We start from the raw sequence: 15194 nt of genomic DNA, 5'->3' as shown, positions 1-15194 counted from the left end.
GATCCTTTCCTTAGTTCCTCCTATAGCTTCAACAATTTGTCATGCTTCTAGGGGAAAATGGGCATTATAGTATAGTGTATCTGGAAAGTAAAAGGATCTTGCTTGAAATGAATTTAGTCTTGGACTGGTTATCAGAATAGAAAAAAAATAAGTTTAGTGAAATAGCTTGCTTTGCCATTGAAAAGATCTAACATTAGGCTTTGGTTTGGAGAGGTTTTTCTTCAGAAAGCTCCATAATTGATAGCCACACAATAAATGCTGTCACTCCTCTGCCTTAAAAAAAGGTAAATTTCAACTGAGGAAGCAAGTTGTTGAGTTCCTACCTTTCTACCTGTTGAATGACTGATTGTCACAAGATTTTCAAAAACGTGGGGAAGTTCTGATATGTAGAAGGAAAAGCAGCATTTTGTTATGAGGCAGAGGAATAGCTATTGCAAAGTACTGTAGTAACCAGGAAATAGCTACCTCTGTGGTTTTTGGTTTGGTGCTGTTTATACTGTTTCCTTTTTCGACTCTAGGTTTAGCACACATAGGAGACAGTCTTAAACTCTATTAGGCGGTCTCTTCCAAGCATCTTAAATTATAATCCTATACTTCTTAGCCATTGGGTGTGCAATCTGGGAGTAATGGGAGGTAAGAGTGAAATATATCTGGAGTAGATTGGGAAGGTTTTGTAGGGAACATGCAAAAGTACAGGAGCTCTCATCTACTCCGAGGCAAAGTTCAAGGGAGTTTTCCCGCTTCTACGTAGACGCAAGGCAGCTTTTCTAAATCTGCCTCTTCTTAACTCGGCCGAACTGGCTGAGGATGATAGGTACTAGACTTGGAAAGTTCAAGGTTGAAACACTCAAAGGGAGGCTGTGCCGTTATGGTCCCGGTTCTCAGCTTATTTTTAAGCCTCACTACCCGACCCGCGAAATCTTGGCGCTGAACCCCACCCACCCCCTCGCCGCCACCCGTCTGGCGTCGCCGCCTTCCACCTCCCCCCTCCCTTTTGTGTGTGTGCGCGCGGTCCCCCGCTCGTGCTGACGAGGAAGAAGGCGGGGGAGGCGCGCGCGCGCAAAAGAGAGTGGCTTGCCGCGCCCCTTCCCTTCTCAGTTGCAACCAGCCATTGCCGGGGTGGCTTCCTGCTTACTCGCCTCCCCTCCTTTCCGTTGCTGCCTTTGCAGAACCTTCCCGAGGGCGCAGTTTTCGAGGTAGCGGTGGCGGCAGTGGCAGCAGCAGCATTCACATACATACAGACCCTTCCCTTCCCACCTCGCTTCGGTCGCCATGAATCCCAGCTGCGCCCGCTGCGGCAAAATCGTCTACCCAACCGAGAAGGTGAACTGCCTCGACAAGGTGGGTGCCGTGAAGAGAAGGCGCGAGCCCCGCGGGGGGCGGGGGGGGGGCTAGTGGCTTTTGAGGGAATGCCTGTGAGGAACTGAAGCGGAGGTTGCGAAGCCGAGGAAGTCGGTGGGGGGGGGGAGACGAGGAGCAGCGGCAGTTGGCAGCCCGGAGGGGAGACCGTTGTGGCTGCTGGTTGCCCGGGTGGGGTGTGTGTGTGTGCGTGTGTGAAGGGAGAGCGTTCGCGGGGGACGGTTGGGGTGGAGCGGGGCCGAGATGTCAAGGGCGGGATGGTCGTGTGCGTGGAAGGGGAAGGGAAGGCGGGCCAGTTGGAGGAGAGGGATAGGCAAGGCTCCGAAGGGGTGGCTTGCCGGAAGGGGAGAGCAGGCCAGGCTGAGGGAAGGAAGCGTGTGGAAAGCACAAAGAGGGCATTTTAGAGAGTGGCCATCGGGGAGTGGTTGAAGGAACAGGACGTGGGAGGATATAAGGTACAAGGTATAGCCTGAACAAAAGGCGGGCTGCGTAGAGGAGGGAATGGGGGAGCGGGGAGGAACCCAGCGCTTCCTAGATGTGGTGGAGCTGAAGCAGTCTTTCTGGGTGTGGAGTGGCAAATCTCCTGGTGGACCTGAATTACGGTACATGTGCTTTTTGGCAACTTAATGGTTGTGGGGACAATATAAAGTATGGGGTATCACCTGTAGAATGGCGGTTGGTGACACGTTGAAAGCTTGATACTTTGGAGGAGGGGAGGTGGTATTGGTAGCTGTTAAGGTTCAGATTCTGCTTGTCATGGATTTATACAGAAAAGTCAATTTGGAACCGAATCTAAGAGAGAAGTATGAAGAGAATTTGAGAAGCCTGCTGATCTCTAGCGACAGGTGTGCCTTACTGCTAATAGAGTAGGCCTGCAAAGAAAGTATGAAATATATTCAACAGTTATGTTATTAGAAGTGTATTTTAGGAAAGATGGAGTGGTAAAGAAAACTAACAGGATTTATATTTTCAACTTCTCAAAATTATGGATTAAGTTGACACCAGTTTGAACTGGGAAATATTGCATAAAGACATTGTGGATTTAGGGAAAGAATATTAAAAGCAGGACAAGCTATTGCTAAGTAATTAATACGTTTGACATTGTTATGGTGGTTATAAATATAGCATCTATAACGTAAAGACTTCTCACTTTATAGTTTTGCAGTAATATAACTTCAATAAAATAAATTATGCAAATAGCCAAACCTAAGGCTTAGAAAAGCTTTGTTTTTAATTTTTCTTAATATATTGTTACCTTGCCTAGAAAGCATCTGCTTGCTTATTACTGTATTTTTATCAAATTACCTGCCCATTTTTTTTAAAAAAAGAGGAATTACAAAATGATTTTATCAAATTATTTCCAGCAAACAAATGAAGTAAAGGTTATATAGAACAGCTGATTTTGATATTGAAGACATTCCAGTTCTTATTTGTCAAAATATACAGGCATTTGAGCCACGTTTTCAATTGTGTGTTTAAGCAAATGTTATTACTTTAAATAGTTTTCTAAAGTATTTTAAAAGTGGCTTTAAATGAAGCAGCTATCAAGAGAAGCTTTCTACCACTGTTTGCTAAAATTAAAAAACAACTTTGTGTATCAATAGCTAAAAAGATGAACAAATTAGCCATCTGTTTTATATTAGATTCTATTCCCTTGCCACTTCCCTTTGGATTGGTGATTAATTCAGTGTTATAGAGTTTATAAGAACAGATCCTTTAAAAAATGACTATTTTGCTGTTTTAAAAAATCCTGAGTGAAGTATTGTACGGACTTTGCTGTGTATCATGTTTATAATTACAAAGACTTTATATGCCTTGCTCATCTTATTACATATTGGCTTTAAAAGTTTTTGACTTTTTAGATTCATAGTTGATGTGGCAACTTTGTTTCCCCACTTAATATCCTTTATTAAGGGGAGGAGATTTCTGTCATAAACTGCAACTACTAATTATATACTACTGAAATAGTGATGGAGCTAAATCTTAATGAATTTTGAGTTAGATTTATCTGATGTACAGATAGAAGTAGGGAACTACAGATTTATCACTTTTGCAGTAGACCTTCCTTAAACAGCTTACACTCACAAGTTATAAGGCAGGCCTATCAAACTGGCAGCCCATGGGCTGGATACATCACATGCAGGCCACGCCCACCCTGTCTCCACAAAGGCAGAAAACGTCATGATACATCACGATCCGGCCCATGATGCAATCGAATTTGATCCCTGTGTTATAAGGGCTAATTCATGATTAGAAATGAATCTATATGCTGTTGAAGACATTTAGTGGTAATTAAGAGGAAGGGGAAGGTTACACCAATTACACAAGTGACATTTTTCACTGCACTGCAATAATATTTTTTCTATTTATAATATAAACATGAAAATTATGTCTGAATGTGCCATATGCTAATAGATTTGTGTGACACAACCTGAACATTATGTTTAGAATCATTGTTTTTTTTTCAAGTTCTATTTTGGTATTAAAAGAATGCAAAAACTATGACATAAAAGTACATTTGGTCAGTTTCCAAAGGTCCAATCTGTGATTTAAAAACAATGGGTAAGCATTGAAATTTTATTGCGTGTAATATTTAACAATCAGTAATGGCGAACCTTTTCGGCACTGAGTGCCCAAACTGGAGCACTTGTGCATGCTTGTGCATGTGTGCATGCCAAAGCACCAGAGCACTGAACACCAATTGGCCAGTGCACGCATTCTAACATTCTGGCTATTTTTTGGGCTGCTTTTCAAGCTGTTTTCAGGCCATTTTGGGGCGCATATTCAGGCTGTTTTTGGGGCCGTTTTTCGGCCTGAAAACCAGCCTGTTTTTTTAACCAGAAGAGCAGCTGGTGATGGCACGTGTACCCACAGAGAGGGCTCTCTGTGCCACAGGTTCACCATCACAGAGTTAAATTGTTATGGTTGTCACTCTTCAACAATTGTGGGTGCGCTTGCAAAGATTAACAGTAAAACAATATATTAGTATTAACAAAATATGACCATGCATTACACCAGGGACATATATCTTCCATTCAGGATAATACCTCTCCCATGTGAGGTGCCCTGCACCGCGTTTTCTGTCTGGAAGGCCTTCTGCAGCACTTTGCTGGCCAAAAAGGGGTGCATTTTGGCTGGCAGAGGGCTACAGGAGGCTATCCAGGCTGACAACGGAGCATAGGGGGGCGTGCACATGTTTTAATGACAATTAAAAGTAACGCATTTTATTATTTTAGAATTCAAGGAAAACTATCAAATAATATATGAAGTAAAATCAAAGTTTCTCAAGAGTATCTGTACCCATATGGATCTCTTTATTGACAGATTCCATGTAATTTGTTTTCTTTCATCAAGGACAAACAGCAGCTTTCTAAACAAGACTATCAAGCAAGAATTGGTACACTACTATTTAATGATCAAGAACAATAGTTAGATTTGCTACTCTTCTGAACACCCACAATCAGTGATAATTGCAAAGTATCCTGGAGTCAGCTAATAATATGGGAATTCACCACACCCAATTTTTAAATACAGCCTAGATGACAAGAGCACATAATGACTCATCAGTATTAGAAGTCTGCCTCATTTTATTGCCTAGAGCAACATATTTGTACCTTTACATGAGTCTGAAACCCAATTCCTCATATAGTTCATTTTTATATTTTTTTAATTTTCAATGAACATTTGACATAACCACAACCAGGACCTCTTTAATTTATACCCATATATAACTGTATGTTTTCAATCAGCAAACAAATGCAGGGCAACTGGAAGTCTCAAATAAGTCTTAAAAACCGAAGCCTTCTTACCCTCATAATTTGCACAATTTGAGTGACTGCAAATTGAAATTTCATCTCAAATATAAAGTACATGGCAAATTTGAATACTGTTATCAGATAATAAATCATTCACAATAATATGTAACAAAATATTGTAGCTACCAATAAAATTGGGCAAATACATTTTTCATATAGCAATCTTTCAACTTAAAAAGTGGTATGTGACACAGGCCAGGTTCACACTAAAATTTGCTTCAAATTAATAACCATCTTTCATCCATTGTTTTAAAAATGATTTGTGTCCCAGAATTGTGGTATTCCATTGCTGGAGATTTTGAAGACAAAATTAGACAGCCCCTGTGGTTTAGGGCCTCCTGATTGAGCAAGGCGTTGGACTGGAAAATTTTCAAGACCTCTTACAACAGTTATTCTGTTACTTATTCTGAGATGAAGAGGGACCAAAGAATGTTGTAACACTGAATGTGGCCACTGTAGAAACTATGACTAGTGCCTAACAAAAAGGAAAGCGACGAACAATCATATATAATCATAGCTTTGACGGGTTTTTCATTATTTAATTAACCTAGTATTTACATAATACATGAATGATGTGCCCCCTCTCAAAAATTATGTTCTAGGATCTTTATAGCGTTTAAGATCAAAGAAATGACTGAGATGCTTAGCTTCCATGTTACGGTTTAATGCAATTTCGGTTTAGGCAGTTAAGCAAAAATAAATAAATATTATTTTAGTACATGGGCTCCCCAGTTCATCTTCTATTGTAAATTCAGGTAGTCCTCAACTTTCAACCACACATGGGACTGGAATTTCCATCCTAAATCATATCATTATTAAGCAAGTCATTATATGACCAGTCCTGATTTTATGATAATTTTTACTAAATTAAGTGAATCTTCTGATCATTAATTGAATACAATTTCCTCAGTTGATGTCGCTTATTGGAAACCATTAGGAAAGTTGCAGATGACCACAGAATCCTGCAATCAGTTGTAATTGCAAACCAGTCACCTAGTGTCCAAATCAGTGGTGTGATGGTTGTAACTTGTAAAAGATCCATTGCAAATCACTTTTCCCAAGGCCATCATAAGGTTGAACAAATGGTTGTAAATTGAAGATTACCTGTATATTCTTTCCACTATCAGAATAGTTGCAGGTGACAATTCAGTGCTACGTTTTCTCAGTTCAGAAATTTCTGTGCCTATTTCAGAAAACATGAAATCTTCCACTTAGAAATGCTAACATAAACTAACTCTGCTCTTAATCTTGATAATAAAATAGCTCTTTCAAACCAATGGGAAACTTGGTTTTCTTAAATATCAGAAGAGTATTTCTATTGTAAGATCACATAAAATAACTTCCATTTGGGTTAATACAGTTAATAAGTTTAATAGTTACAAACTAGTTATTTTAAGAACTTACTAGTATTTTACTAACTAAATAAAATACATGTTTTTCTGGACTTGTTCAGTTTTTGTTTACAAAAAAAGTTTTGTTACATTTGAGCAACATAAAGTTCTTACAGTGAGCATCTATCTAAAAAATCCATCAGGAATGTATGACTGGTACAAAGATATGTTATCTTTGGATATACATTCTTTAGTTAATTAATCCACTTGAAATGTTTCTTATATTTCCACAGTACTGGCATAAAGCATGTTTTCATTGCGAAGTCTGCAAGATGACTCTCAACATGAAAAACTACAAGGGCTATGAGAAGAAGCCATACTGCAATGCGTAAGTATGCTTTTCAGAGTTTTGTTCTCATAATTTTAGAGATGCACAAATCAAAACTATTTTGTAAGGAACTATAACATTTATAGATCTTTGTTGAGATCTTAAACCATTTGCAGATAAACAATATGAAGAAAAAAACTGATTGAAGAATGTACTCATGGCATTCTTAGTCCTATGCAGTGCATTTTAAGTTTTCTAAATTTCTAAAATGAACTGTGTTAAGCTTTCTATTTCTTTATCAATATGAAATTAATGACAATAATATATTAAATGACAGTGATACCAGCATGACATGTCTTGCTAAATAAAAAAAAACTGGTGTCACTGTTGGTTAATAAGTTTGTAACAAAATATAAAAGGAACATTTGTGGTTTCACTAAAAGAAAAAAAATCAGAAATAATTCCTTAGCAATAATCTAATTGCTGAGAGATTTGAGACTGAGGAACAACTGTGATAAAGCAGAGTGGTAATCACAGAAGGAAGAAGAGCTGCATATTTAAACATGCTTTGGAAAGTAATAACCAAGTTACTGCAAGGGAAATTTTAGTCAGCAGTAAGGAACAGAGAATGTTTTCTGAGAAATAGCCTTATTAAAAAGAGAAACTGAGGGCAAGTTACAATTAGAATGAACTTTTTAAATGAAGAGCAGTTATGTATAAATTTAAGCAGAAATATGTAGCATGAAAAGCATAGCTGCTAATTGGGCAATAATATAAATTGCAATTACTGTTTCCTCAGATCTTGGTCTTCTGGTGGCATTGTTTATTTGGGTTGCCATAATATCTTCTAAATATATATTTTAAAATAGGTGAACAGGTGTTCTGGATGGTGCTGAGCCCATGTTCCAAGTACTCGGAAATAGCCTTTGGAGATAGGCTTGGAAGGATTGTATAGTTGTATGGTGTATTACAGATAATAAAAGCTCCTTAATAAGTTTTTCATTTGGTAAAAATATTATTAGTTGATTTCCTAAGTAAATTTCTTAATATTGTAATCTAATTTAGGATGATATTTTTAAATTTCAATATAAGAAAGGCTTTCTGTTTATATCACTGCTACATATATAACATGTTGTATGTATGTATAAGTAAGGGAAGCATGAGTAATTTCAGTGATATTGATCTGCTTTGGAAATGAAAACATAATTATTTAAAAATAGGAAGACAAAAATTAAAGTTAGCTGTGGTAAATTTTCAGAATTCACATAAAAACTAATGAAATGTTTGCCTGAAATCACTGGACCACTTCTGCTATTTGGATTCGTTTAAACAAAAAGAAAAAAGATTTAAAATAATATTTAATATTAGCAACTTCTGTAAGGCTGTTTTCAAAGTAAGAAGAATGTAGTCATCCTCTGCTAGTAGTACTATGAACTGCACATTCATATCTGTGTGTGTTAGAGTACAGAATGTTCCTTATTGGGAATGGTCGTTTTGAATGTTCCATTACTTGTACAACAAAATAAAATACATGTCAGACTTGGGACAAAATGAGATATTTTATTCCAGATTATTTTGAATGTTCAAATATGCCATAGTTAAATTCTCTAAATCCACCAAACCATGGTGAATATATATTTGCCAATAAAATAGCAGTTATGGGTTACATTTCTGCTGCTGGATCCCTGTGGAGCTACTGAAGAAAGAAAGTCTTAGGTAAGAAAATTTATTAGGATAATAAATTAAATTCATTACTATTTGCCCAGTAAATAAATTGAATGCTGGGTATGTATGTATGTATGTGCTTGTTTGTTTGTTTGTTTTTGCTCTGTGAAGTTAGGGTTAAGGATTTGTGTTGTAATAACTATTATCCTATGTGTAATTAAATTGAAATATTTTGCCTCTATAGTAGAGGAAAAGAAAGTTGGTTCAATAACTGAAATGAAACACTGAATTGGTGCTGCTACCACAGGTATATTGATTCACTCAATTGGTATTTACGGTAGAAATTTAACATACATACATAAATGAATGTTTTGGTCACTGATGTTACCAGCATTTCTATTTCAGACTAGGTCATAGATGCTTTATAGCAATAGGTCCAAAAATTGAAGAGGTTCCAAATGTACAAACTTCATAGATTATCACATTGATTCTGTACAATGAAACCATATGTCAGTAATGCTGCAACCAACTAAAAATTGCCAGTAAAATCCAAAAATGGCATCTGAGATGCTTTAGGAACATTTGCAGAACGGACCAGTTTTTCACCCAAGCAAGCTACTTAAGAGAACATAACCCCATGAAAGAACATTCATTGCAGGACACCATGGAAAATCTGGATAAAGCAAATTGTAACTGGTTTAGCCCATTGCAAGCTGGTTTTGAATCAAGCCAAAAGAACTGTTTACTGTTTATTAGGATTTGTATGCCGCCCACTCTCGAGGGCGGCTTACAGATGAAGGCAGGAAGGGGGAACATATAAAAATTAAAAAACAGACATTAAAATTTCACAACATTCATATAGCTTAGAATGGGGCTGGATAAATCAACAGCCCCAGGCCTGCCGGAACAGCCAGGTCTTAATCGCTTTGCGGAAGGCCAAAAGGGTAGTAAGGGTCCGGATCTCCACGGGGAGATCGTTCCATAGGGCCGGAGCAGCTACAGAGAAGTAACGACTAGCACCTTGAAGCGTGTCCGGAGACCAATGGGAAGCCAGTGCAGCTTGCGGAGGATAGGTGTAATGTGGGTGTACCTAGGTATACCCACTATCGCTCGCGTGGCTGCATTCTGGACTAAGTGGAGTCTTCGAACACTCTTCAAGGGCAGCCCCATGTAGAGCGCGTTACAGTAATCCAGTCTTGAGGTGACGAGGGCGTGAGTGACCATCCGAAGGGCCTCCTGGTCCAGATAGGGTCGCAACTGATGCACCAGGCGAACCTGGGCAAAGCCCCCCCCTGGTCACAGCTGACAAGTGATGTTCTAACGTCAGCTGCGGATCCAGGAGGACTCCCAAATTGCGAGCCCTCTCTGAGGGGCGTATGGTTTCACCCCCCAGGCTAAGAGATGGAATAGTTGGACCATCCTTGTGAGGGAGCATCAATAGCCACTCAGTCTTGTCGGGATTGAGTGCAAGCTTGTTTGCTCCCATCCAGACCCTGACAGCCTCCAGGCACTGGCGCATCACTTCTTCGCTGAGTTGGCACGGGGCGGACAGATACAGTTGAGAACAGCAACGGACAAAGTACTTCGGCAAAGCATTGTATCAAATGCCTTTGTCTATGTAGCATCATATCATATTGTCTTACTGTGTGGTTTGGATATTATTTTGATTATTATTACTTCCTATTTTGGCTAGGAAGGCTATGCAGAGTGGTGAGGATAGCAGAAAGCATTATTGGAAGTTCATTTCCTATTCATCTCTTAGCTTATAAGCAATGCTTGACCAGTGCCCGCAGTTCAGGTAGTCCTTGAAGTACAATAGTGCATTTAGTAACTATTCAAAATTACAATGGCATTGAAAAATATGACTTACGACTGCTTTTTACAGTTACACCTTTGCATCATCCCCATGATCATGTGATCAACTGGTTTGTATTTATAACTATTGCTGAGTCCCAAGGTCATGTGATCACCATTTCTGACTTTCTCACAAGCAGAGACAATGGTGTAACACTAAACAACTGTGTTACTAACTTACCAGCTGCAGCGATTCACTTAACAACTGTAACAAGAAAGGTTGTAAAATGGGGCAAAACTCACTTAACAAATGTCTAACTTAACAGATATTTTGGGCTCAATTTTGTTCATAAGTTGATGATTACCTGGAGTCCCTTAAAAATCACATTTGCGTAACCATGGTGATTTGCTTAATGACTGCAATAAAAGTTGTTGTGAAATTGGATCTGACTGGACTTAAGCTGACAACAATGTACAATAGAAGTTGTAGTCTCAGTTGTGGTCATAGGTTCCACAGCATATATATTCCAGTAGAACATTTTAAATGAACCTTCTTTTTTCTGGTCTCAACAAAACATTTTTATTTAAGATACTGTTTGCTTCAGAATTATATTATGACCAGACTTTAATCATGTGACAAACCAATTCCAACCCCCAGGAATAAGAAAATTTGGATAAAAAATTTGGCCTCTGAAAAATTATTGAAATTATAGCATTTGCTTTATTTATTAAATTATATTACATATCTACAATATCTATAGGCTCTAGGATACTTTTTGCTACTCATGCCTCATACTTGGGTTTAAAATGTTCTTTGTCTAAACTACTGAATTCAAATGTAAAACCTCAAATGCTAGTTTTAGTATATAGTATATTTTATAGTATATAAAATATATTATGGCAGAGCATATTCATGGTTTGACATAATATTGTGGGGGTGAACTGCAACTATGTTCAAAGTTGCTTACAAGGTTCTCTTTTCTAAACAATCTCCATAAAATCTGGAATTGAACAATGAATGTCCTATCTTTTGGGAAGGTTTGAAGAAGAAAAAGGGCTACGTTTATACTGGCAGAAACAAATGTGCTTCTTCAAATATGCTTCATACAGACTTTCTTCTGTCCATTTTCTGGATTTGTGCCCAGTTTTAAGTTTATTTCTTAATGAGAGCAATACAATGAAAGCTGTGCTTCCTCTCTACTGTCATGGTGTCATATAGTAAGTTGAACATAACTTTCCAATGGGAGCTGTTGCTTTTTATGCCCTCTGAGTTTTTTCCTCATTGGTGGTGTAGGGTGAAGGGGGCACATTTAGTGCAATCTCAAGGATTTACTTCATAGTCTCTTCTGTCAACAGTGCAAATTGCCACATGTCCTTGGATTTAGAAAACTGATCACAGTTGTTGCTGAAGACAGAACAAAAAACTGATTTAAAGTGGAAATAACTGGACATGAGGCATCATTTCCTATTGTTAAAGCTGTTATATAATGGAACAGATTCTCCCAGGATATAGACTTTGTTTTGCTGGAACAGAGATTGAATAGATATAGTAATTCATTATTATAGAATCTGTCAGGGATTATATAATAATGGCTTATTATACTGATAGGGCAACTCCATCTAATCCAACTGATTAGATCAGTGGGTCTCAGACTTGTGTTCCATGGGTAATATATGGTCCTACTTCACAAGGACAGAGGCACAGTGGTAAAGAATGACATTGGTACCACAAAAGGCTGGTAAAAGGGTGCAGCAGCTGCTTACTGAACTTGGCTTCAGGTCCTCCATTAGTCAAGGAAGTGGAAATGATGATTGAGAAGATGGCTATGGTGGTCCTCCCTCATTAGTCCATTGCAGCTAGGCTAGGGCTTCACCTCTTATAGTTTCTCCTTCTCGTAGCCTGAGAGCAGATATATTCTGGTCCCTTGTTGACATGACATCCCATGGCTGTGGGGTAAATGCTTGAGAGTTGGTGATACGTTCTATGGGATTTGTTTCTGAGCATACATGTATAGGTAGTCTTTGACTTATAAACCACAATTGAGTCCAACATTTCTGTTGCTAAGTGCGGAATTTGTTAAGTGAACTTTGTCCCATTTTACAATCTTTTTTGCCACAGTTGTTAAGTGAATCACTGTAGTTGTTAAGTTAGTGACAAAGTTGCTAACTGAATCTGACTTTCCTTTTGACTTTGTTTGTCAGAAGATCACAAAATGTGATCATATGACCCCGGCATACAGCAAGTGTCATAAATATGAACCAGTTGCCAAGTATCTGAATTTTGATCATGTGATCATGAGGATACTGCAATTTCATAAGTAAGAAAAATTGTCATGTCATTTTTTTCAGTGCTGTTGTAACTTTGAACAGTCACTAAACAAACTGTTGTAAGTTGAGGACTACCTGTATTAGTGGATTACATTCTTGTGTTCAGTGAATTCACTGACTGAGTTTCCTTTAAAATTCAGATTTACCACTACCTTTAGGTGCTTGGAGGTTGACAATTTTGGAAAAGAGGCATAAGTGGAATGAACGGAGATTTGATGTGGCACTTTTTAAAAATAAAAAAATATAATGGAGTGGGTTTTTTTTGCAAGTTTCTTTCTTGAGAGAGTTCACTACTTCTTCAAGAATGCTCCTACTAGTTGAAAGTGGATTTACTGTATTCTTTGGACTATATGACGCATCAAGATTTTGAAAAGGAAAAAAAGGAAAAAATTGTTTTTGCCCTGCCTGGAGCACTTTTCAGGCCTCCTACACCCTCTGCACGTCCCATTCTTATGAAAACCAGGCCAATTTTCATGAAAAATGGGCCCATTTTTGGCCTCCCCAACCCCCTATTCATCCTGTTTTTGCCCTCCCCAGCGCCTAGGAGTACTGTGCAGGCCTCCCAAACCCTCTGTGCATCCTGTTTTGGCAAAAAATGGTCCCATTTTTAGTAAAAACAGGGTGCACGGGGCGGGGTTTCACGAGGCCAAAAATGGCCACATTTGGTGTATAAGACCCACCAACATTTTCACCCTCTTGGGGGGGGGCAGTTTGCTTTTATCCCTCAAAAGTTGGATCTTTGTTAAGATTGTTACTGGCTAATAATTGCGGTTGGGGTTGGGGTTGACTTCATCTCAGAATGTGGAGTTGAATAATGGTGGAAATATTGCCAGATCAATGACCAGAATGCAGTTCTGAAGAGATATTTCTATTTTATAGAATATTTTTTTAAAAAATAAATAAATAAATTTGGTGGCACGCCATGATGGTGATCATTTTCTTAATTTTCAAGTTATAAGAGAGTTTTTTTGTTGCAGTCTTTAGTATCACAATCTTTAAGCTGGCCCTTGTGTGGCACTCTGGTGATTTGAATTTGAGATTTCTGCACTAGTAAATATCAGGTTACTTCAAATCTTAAATAGAAAAAGTTGGTTTTCTTGGTGGTATTCAGTAAATTATACCTTAGGCATAGAAATAGATGGTTTTATTTCCAAACAGCAAAAAGTGATAATATTGATTAAAATTATTTGAATAGGAGATAGTTAGGAGAAGATGTCTTGCATGTAACCCATTGAGTCAGGTCTCTTTATTTCATTAATGTGCAGTATTAACAGGCAGGAAGCAAGTAACCTTGTTGTAAAGCTATTTCCTCTGCCCTCCCTTATCCTGGGAGGAAGACATACTGTTCCTTTTTACAAAACAACTATTTTAAAACGGTAAAATATATTTTGTTTTTATTGGGATCTGAAAAGTTGGAATAGTGCTCTTGGTTGATTAAAGCTGTGATATCCTTTTCTAGCATTCTAGGAAGAAATCAATGTGTGTGTATGTGTGTTTGTAGGTGTATGATAATGAAACAACTAAGTGTTCATTTAAATTATGAGTTTGGCCTTTATATACAGCTGGGAAATATGCAACGGAATTGAATATTGTGGAAGTTTAGAGAAATATCTTATATTTTAAACATTGGGGGAAAATGATACCTAATGTTTTATTGCCAAGCACTGTTCATTGGTACATATAGCAGTTCTGTTTTTATATGAATAGCACTGTTTTTTTTAATTTGAATCCTTGTTGTATCATTAATACAATGACATTTTTGTGCTTTTGTGTATGATATTCTGGAGTTATCCCATTGTGATTTCTACAAGTATAACTGCAAAAGGCTATATCCGTAATGATGTGTGCTGGCCAGCTGATTTTTGGCCTTCCAGAGGGCCTGGGGAGGCCATTTTCATCTTCCCCCGACTTAAGGAAAACCTTCTGAGCCTGGGGAGGGTGAAAAACAGCCTCCTCCACCCCGCCCTCCAGAAGCTGGAAACAGATCATTTCTGAACTTCTGGTAGACCCATTGGGCCCATTTTTCACCCTCCCCATGCTCTGGAGGCTTTCCTGGAGCCTGGGGAGGGAGAAAACGGCTTCCCCTGTTCCCAGAGGAAATACCAAGCTCATTTTGGAGGAAAGCAGGATGGCACACATGTGGGAGGCTTGGTTGTGCGCACATGCACATGTGGGTGTGTACTTTGCATTATGGGTGCCAGCACATGCATTTTTGGCACCCTACACCAAAAAGGTTAGCCATCTCTGGGCTATATAATTTTAAAAAATTATTTGATCCATATATGCTGAGAAACCATAATCTTAACCATTTGTTTTGGGATTATGTCTACATAAATCTAAACAGTTACTTTTCTAAGTACTTTTAGAAAAGTACTTTTAAAGAATGAAAAGTTAGAACAAGTATTGAGATTCAATTCCCAATGGGACTTTTCTTTCTATTTCTCCCTGTTGTATTGAGCACTTGTCTATTCTGTATCAGGTAAACCTTTCATTTAAATGTGTTTCTTTCTCTTCCCCCCCCCCCCCATTCTGAATTTCAAGGAAGTTTCTCATTAATATAGAAAATGTAAATCC

General features: G+C 38.2%; 1 protein-coding gene across 1 annotated transcript in view; it reads left to right on the top strand.

Moving 5' to 3' along the window:
- Nucleotides 1–1067: 1067 nt before the first annotated feature.
- The window catches only part of LASP1 (LIM and SH3 protein 1), a 44974-nt gene continuing 30847 nt past the window's right edge, over nt 1068–15194 (top strand). The window contains exons 1-2 of the mRNA XM_087713647.1: nt 1068–1341; nt 6799–6893. Coding sequence (XP_087569773.1) covers nt 1273–1341; nt 6799–6893 — 164 coding nt within the window. The 5' untranslated portion in view covers nt 1068–1272. The remainder of the gene's footprint in view (nt 1342–6798; nt 6894–15194) is intronic.

The sequence above is a fragment of the Thamnophis sirtalis genome, unplaced genomic scaffold (genome assembly GCF_051295495.1).
Source record: "Thamnophis sirtalis isolate CommonGarterSnake01/CBP01778 unplaced genomic scaffold, rThaSir2_p1.2 scaffold_4, whole genome shotgun sequence".
NCBI lineage: Eukaryota > Metazoa > Chordata > Lepidosauria > Squamata > Natricidae > Thamnophis > Thamnophis sirtalis.
Note: the sequence above shows the minus strand (reverse complement) of the source record. Positions and strands in the feature narration are given on the sequence as shown.